At 45.9% G+C, this 7,347-nt stretch overlaps 1 protein-coding gene across 1 annotated transcript; it reads left to right on the forward strand.

Annotated features, from left to right (window-relative positions):
* Window positions 1-1,761: 1,761 nt before the first annotated feature.
* On the forward strand, window positions 1,762-6,926 carry LOC139666543 (atrophin-1). Its single transcript, XM_071545808.1, has 6 exons — window positions 1,762-1,895; window positions 2,267-2,324; window positions 2,487-2,520; window positions 3,465-4,015; window positions 6,160-6,297; window positions 6,387-6,926. Exons 1-6 carry the CDS (start codon window positions 1,762-1,764, stop codon window positions 6,924-6,926), a joined length of 1,455 nt encoding a protein of 484 aa, XP_071401909.1.
* Window positions 6,927-7,347: the final 421 nt, after the last annotated feature.

Consider the following 7,347-nt stretch of genomic DNA (forward strand, 5'->3'; position numbering starts at 1 on the left):
TAGATGTTCCCTGCCACTATCACTTTTTCAAAACATGCAGATTTATATTAAGAGAAAGTATGCATGAGTGGGATATCCACTGTTGCAAAATATGACTCATTAATAGATCATATTAATATTAATCAATGTGCGGTTAATTTGAATTCACGGATCAGCACAGTTTATGTTTGTTCTCCAATCTCCAGGCAGGGCGTCCTGTACTTGCAAAGAAAACAAAAGGTGACGTGGCTCCGCATTGTTTTGGATTAAAAAGAACATCTTCTCCCATAAGAATCCCAATGTAAAACTGTGCCTCGCAGATCGCCACACTGCAATACTGACGCTAATTTATTTGAGCTGCTTCATCCATTTTGGCTCAGCACAATATGCTAATGTGATATAATGCCACCCATGGCAGAATGTCCCAACTTGACATATTGGCCTCAGAGAAGTCCAATAGTGAGATGGTTACTCTTAAAACACACAAGCAGCCTTGAGGGAGCCAGGAGTTCGGCTAACTTCCAGAGACAAGACAGGAGTGACATCAGGTGTTAAGGCACTGGGATTTGGGAAGAGTTTGTTTGGGCTGGAGGGAAAGCACAGTTTGTATGTTGAATCCCATACTGTATTTCTAAAGTACATTATTCAGAGTGTCATCTGTTCATGATGCAGGTACACAAACCTACAGCGATGACTTTATCTCAGTGGAACAAGATCCATTGTGGAGCTTGTGGTTTGGGAGAAAGTCTGTGGTTAGAAATTGAACAAATAGTTGAAAGACATTTTAAAAGTGCCACTATAACACCAGAAATAAACTGGTATTGAATCATTATCTGCCCAGAATTTCAGTTCAAGTCCAGGTCTGGTTGCTGGATTCTGCCATTCATTCATGTTTTGCTGCTGGACAAGACACGATGCAAGAAATAGCAGGAAGCCAAACACATTCTTACTGTGGACAGATGGCGTGATTTGACAGAGATTACAATGGGCTTGTTTGTTTGGTCTTTTTGTGAGAACTCTGTGCTTTTACTGTTCATTTGAAACATATTACACTGCCAAACGTGAAATTCTCTGGCAAGCAGCGAGAGGTAGACAAGAAATCAAAGGAAGATGTTTCCGTATGTTCTTTCTGGCTTCAGAATAATGATCGTTGCCTCCTCCAGTGTTTCAGGTTACTCTGTCTGCTGGCATATTCAGGTTTGCTGTGACTCATTCTTCCCTCTAAATATTTATGCTGTTTTGCAGGAATGGTTTAAACATTGGGCAAATCATATTTACCGATTTGAATAATAGTAGCTATCTGACAAATACATCAGCACTATTTTCTCATGAACATGTGTGTGTTTTCCTTTCTGGGGTTCAGATGTGGAATGCTGTACTGAATCTGAACAGTATTGATGTGTTTCAATTCATTGTATAATTGCTTGATTGTTGTAAATTCATCATTATTCTATGTACATATCTGTAACTCTGTGTGTGAGCAGGTCTGTTCACCTCCAGATTGTTTCTGTGATGGACAGGAATTCATTCAATTTACTTTTCTTAATGTGAAGTAGAACTGCTACTTTCCCTCGCCCTTCTCACCGTGTATATTTTGCCTCTGCCTCTGAGGCTAGTTAATCTAGTTAATGTTTCGTAAAGGTTAGATAATTTTGTAATTAAGCACCGCTCTGTGTTTCCTCTCACTGCAGATCCCAGCGAGACTGTGGCGCTTCCCTGCGTGCATGTGTGTAAGGGTGTGAGTGTGAGTGTGTGAGAGCAAGCGAGCGCCAGCGCTCCCACATGGCCTCCATGCAGGACGGGCTGAACTTCACGGCTCCTCCCTACGGCAAGGTCCTGCTGCTGGGTGCTATCGCTGCTGCCTCAGCCTTCGTTGTTACAATCCTCATTGTGGTGCTCTGTGTGGGCTGCCAGAGGTGAGAGCAGACGCGCACGCACACACACACACACACACATGTACACACACATGTACACACATATGCAAGCATGCATGGATGGAGGATGCACATTTGTACACATGCATATGCACACATGCTTATACGCATGTACTCTCCCTTTCTCTCACACACACGCATACTCTCAACATGTACGCTCACACGCATACGCACATAGTCATGATGACTCAAACACACGTGAACAGACAATGACTCAGATTCAAATGCTGCACACACACACAAACACGCACACACACACACAAACAAACACATACACACACACAAACACACGCAGAAATGCATCACTATAATCAGTGTTAACCTGTATAACATAGTCATTGTGTTCACCATAGGAAGGGGAAGACACACAATGTCTCCGGCGAGGGCGGAAAACACCGTCTTATGGACATGGTAGGCATCAGGCAACACACTCCTCCTTGCACGATGCTGTGTTTGTGTTGCAGCAGTAGCTCAAGCAACTGAATTCAGGAGGGAACAGGGTTTTATTCAGAGGACACCTCTTCAGTGTTAATTAGTGTTTAACTGGCCGTGTGTGTGTGTGTGTGCTGTCAGGGTATACTCAGGCAGTCCAAGCTGCGGTCCATCAGTAAATCGGACACTGAGATGAACAAGATGAACTGCAATGGCAAAAGTGAGTGCATCCTTCATATACAAATCCTGACGTTTGTGCTATATACATAGAGCTCTGCATGTAATGGCAAATGGAAAGTCAGTTAATAAATTTACCAGTAAATCGATGCCATGACCAGGAAATATAAAGACTTTTCCATATTTACTGTAACATACTGTATATTGTTTTTGCTGATTTTTATTCGGATCCCCATTAGTTATTACCAAGGTAACAGCTATTCCTCCTAGAGTCCACAAAAACAGCAGTACAACCCACAGATAATGTACATTTAAGTAAATATTCAACATTTGTGTAGAACTGTACTCCATAACTAAGGTGTCATCACACCCTGTCCTTGTTGCTATCTACCCCTAAATTAATCACATAGTCTTTATATAATACGGTTTGAGGAGATATTAGAAGGGAAATTTACCCTAAAACAGAATTTACATTACATTTACAAGCTGTTCCTATTCCACTGGACTGTTCAGTCGTGATTTATGAACAACATGCGACTCTCTCCCAAAGACAGAAATAAGAGAGCCAAGACAAATCCTGGAGCTCCATCACTGGCAATGAATTGGGAACTGAGTATGTGGCACTGTGACAGCACCCTGGGTGATTTTAAAGAAATATAAGCATATGTCCTGCTTTATACTTGTCATGCTTCCACTACAATGAAAAAAAAAGCTAATTTGGATGCATGTTCCCACACTGTCAGTACCCAATTGACTGTCAGCTCCAGATTGACATCCCAGATTGGCTCCTTGGTTCTCTGCTTTCTAGGGAGAGATTTCTTCATGTGCACAAATGTTTATTGGGCAGTATCACAGGAATAACATATGTGAATTCTGTTTCATGGTGGATTTCACCTAAGTTGGCTGTATAGACCGTAATAGCAGGCTGTATGTGCCCTGCAGAGGCATCTAAAAAGAAGCGTCCAGCCAGCATGGACCTTCTGCTGCTGCCCAGCCGCCGGTCTAACTCTGACCTTCGTTCTCAAGGCAGGCAGCTTCCCCAGATTCCCTCTGGCACTGGAGAGGATGGGGAGCACACGTACTCTGAGGTGGGCCGGCGCTCCTCCACCACCCGCACTGACGACGCCCTCTATGCCATGGTGGGCAGGGCCGGGCAGACGGACACTCCGGCCCCTCCAGCCGTTCCCGCTAACACCCCGGCGCCCCCAGACCCAGACGGGGACGGGGTGGAAGGAGGGCTTCCTGAGCCCGAGGCCCAGGTCATGTCTCCCCCGCATCCTCAGGAGACGGCCGAGTACGCCTGCGTCAGGAAGTTGAGGAAGGCCGACAAGGCCCCCCAAAAGAGGGACAGCGGCACGGACATGGGGGAGCCACCGGCCCCGCCTCCACGCCACGCCCCGCCGTCACATCCCGCCCCTCCCCCGCCACACCCTCACAGCACAAAGTTGCCCCGCAGAAACGTGGAGTCCTTCAACCTCCCCTCCTTCCCAAAGGTTGGTAGAGCAAAATTTGTTGATACACAGGAATTCAGTTTTGATCTGGTGTTTCTAGTAAGGGGTTTAAAACTGCTTATAAAGCAATTTAGTCATGTTTCAGAAAAATCTTGGTTCCCTAACTGCAGTTCTGTGCGTGTGTTTGTGTGTGTGCACGTATGCTCTTGTTTGCATGTGTGCACACAGTCTGCTCATAAACTACAAGGTAGTTAGCATCTCGGTAACAATGGCAAGTATGGATATGAGTACTGCATGGCATTTGAGAGTTGCTACCCAACGTTTTGCATATCGTGCAGTGGAAGTGAACACTAGAACTCTATTTAAGCGTTAGCTAGTATTTATGGACAGTAGAGTGCTAGCATTAGAATGACACCATGCAAGAAAGTATAAAAATATAAACTATGATCTCATTTACTGAGATATCTTAACTCTTCTTGATGGCACAATTACCAGAGGTACTGTATATTGCCAATTTTATTATCAAGTTCATTCATTATTTGAATTTTGACATTATTTTGAGGTATATGTATATTAGAGCGTCAACACTTATCACATACAAAGACATGCAATACCAGGATTTGATGCCAATAAATCTCAGTCAAGCAGATTAGGAGAAATTATCTTAGTGTTTCTTTATGCTATGTGTAAATTATGTGTAACTCGTAGGACAGGTCCTTCGTGGAAAAGAGGTGAGCCTTCCTCACATATATCTGATGTTGCTGAGCTTGTATTTGCTGCCATCCAGGACAAAGGCTCAGTGGTGAACAGCATTTTGTGGGTTGAGAAAAGTGAGGAAGTAACAGTTGGAGAGAGAGAGGAAATCAATATCACTACCTGGAGTGTCCAGCGAAGCAGGATCTTTGCTGTTGGTTCTCCAGAGGGACCAAGTCTGAGTGGAGCAGTGGGTGAAATCAGATAGATATGAATAAAGTTCATGATAAATAGTTGTCCAGTACATTGCCATCAGTGGCAAGCCCTGGAGGTGTTGGTATCTTCTTTGAAGGCACATGGTGCCTGAATGTGGCTGGAGGGTTTGGCCTATCAGCTGTGAAGGCGTACTTGATGTTCCAGGTATTCTGGGGACTGGAGGCAGAGGTCAGTTTGAATGAAACTGCTGCCCTGAAGGGTCTGCACCCCTGAGATCACTGCTCTGGGTGTCAGGCTCTCTGCTCTGCTCTTCAGACAGAGGTTGTGGGCGGCTGGCTGCATTGTAATCTCCTCATTCTATAGGATGATCTTGATCAGCTTCACTATGACATTATAACATGCATATTGTAGTCAAGGTACAGGGAGCAGGATCTGGAGATAATTAGAGGAGCATTTGTGTCACAAATGAAGATCTGCACAGGTCTATTAGTGCAGATGTTGCAGTTTTTCTTTAGTGTGCACTGAGCTACAGCATGCATGGCGCTGATTTTGTGACATGTTAGCACTTCTTTGGGCATTTCTTTGAAATCAGGGCACTGAGTGGTGTTTGTTTGTTCAAAGGAGTTGGTGGTGACAGTGGGGGGGATTTCTGCTCTCACCAGTGTCACCAGCTCCATATGGTCACAGCAGCGGGAGTGTAGGCCGACAGCCTGCATTAGCGGTGGATGTAAGGCTTTGCGCTCCCTGCTAGGTGACAGTGGGATCCCATTTGCTGCCCTGTGTGAGGTCAGTGAGGTCACAGCAGTCGCTCTGACCTGAGTTCAGTACATGCACAGTTCACATGCTTACATGTGTATGCAGTCTGCTCGCAGTGCTGTTCACCCCAGATCGTTCTCATGTGGATGACGCAACTCATTGAAATAGACCCATCCAGCATATAAGCACATGGTTCCTCACATTACAAGCTCCACCTTCCAGGGAAAATCTATGCAATATTGTATAACATCCATCCACTGCAGTTATAATCCAAGCTTTGTAGTACAATATTTTTGCATCTTGAAATTGGTTCATTTGTGTTCTATGAGCCTCATAAGGTCTATTTTGAAACTGCAGTTTTCATTTATGCACAAATACTGTGTCATTTGGCAGTCTAGTGTGTATGAATATGTCGCCCTGCCTGTTGGCTCTGGTGTGCCATGCATGCAGTATGTATGTGAGTTAACACATAGAATAATGACCAGCTCCTCCTCAAACGTGATTTGTTGATTTGTTGACAGGAAGCGGTGTTTATGGGCAATGGGGAGCAGTACATCTGGAAGCCTCCAGAGGATGATGACGTCATCATGCTCCAAAATAAAGCCCTCGGCCCGCTGACCGCTCACACAGTAGAGAATATACAACCCTCTGCTGCTGCGGTGAGCAAGGATGCTGAAGTCTGTACATGCAAGTCTATATCTGTGTCTTTGCTATCTTCATGCTCAGTAATGGTTTTGTTTGATCGCAGGTGGCTGAGATGTACTCTAAGGTGTGTAAACCAGGAAAGAAGAAGAGAGCTGTGCCGGGGTCTCCCCCAGCCAATCCTGGCTTCCGGACCTTGGGGCGCGGTGACCGGGACCGAGATCGGGACGGGGGTTTTAGTGTAGTGGTCAAACCCCAGACCTGGGCCCCTCAGGAGGGCAAAGCAGTCGGAGGGCCCCTTGACGACCACTGCTACGAGTCCATCGGGACCGAGGAGTGCGACCCGGCCTATGAGAATATGGAAGGTGGAGGCGGTTGGAAGCGAGAGAGGCCTCCCAATACCTGTGCCACCCTGCGGCCGAGGAGGAAGAAACCCCAGCAGCCCTTGCAGCAGCAGCAGCCCCCTCCGCCGCCACCGACGCAGCAAACCCCCAAGTTACAGCACCTGCCTGCCAAAGCCCTGCTGCTGCCTGGGGAGAACCTGTACGAGAGCATTGGCGACCTGAAGCAGGGCTCCGCCACCTCCAGCACCACCACCATCTTCACTTTCAATGACGGCATGGAGATGTATGTAACAGGGCTTTAAGGCTGCGGCTGCACTGTGACCCCTATCCTTCCAACACAAGGAGCTAAGCTAACGCCACAAGGAGTGACGGCTGAGCCCCTCTCATGCTCACTCACACATACTGTTTACATTCAAGTCATGACATCATGCCTTTCAGAGGCTGCAGAGGCCTTAGGGCAATAATGTTGATCTGTTATGACCTGGGCTGAATACAAAGTCCAATCTATATACCTTATAAGGAATCCAAAGGTAGTGAATGATAAATGAGCACAAGACCATTGCAGAGAAATCTGTAGGTAACAGTAGCACTTCTATTTTACTGATACATGTGCAAAGCACAATTTAAGTGAAAAGCCTAAATTCTTCCTCAATTCTAGCGGGTAAAAATAGTATAGTTTTATCTGGTCCTAGCGGGACCCCTATCTGGGGAACGGGCATTGTG

Source organism: Centroberyx affinis, unplaced genomic scaffold, assembly GCF_046629955.1.
Source record: "Centroberyx affinis isolate AG114_WGS23_722 - 3 ecotype Tasmania unplaced genomic scaffold, CSIRO-AGI_Caff_v1 ptg005062l_1, whole genome shotgun sequence".
In the NCBI taxonomy this organism is placed as follows: domain Eukaryota; kingdom Metazoa; phylum Chordata; class Actinopteri; order Beryciformes; family Berycidae; genus Centroberyx; species Centroberyx affinis.

Coding starts and splice junctions, on each gene's coding strand:
- LOC139666543 (XM_071545808.1), top strand. CDS start 1,762: ATGGCCTCCATGCAGGACGGGCTGAACTTCACGGCTCCTCCCTACGGC. Junction 2,325..2,486: donor AACACCGTCTTATGGACATG/GTAGGCATCAGG, acceptor GTGTGCTGTCAG/GGTATACTCAGGCAGTCCAA. Junction 6,298..6,386: donor TACAACCCTCTGCTGCTGCG/GTGAGCAAGGAT, acceptor GTTTGATCGCAG/GTGGCTGAGATGTACTCTAA.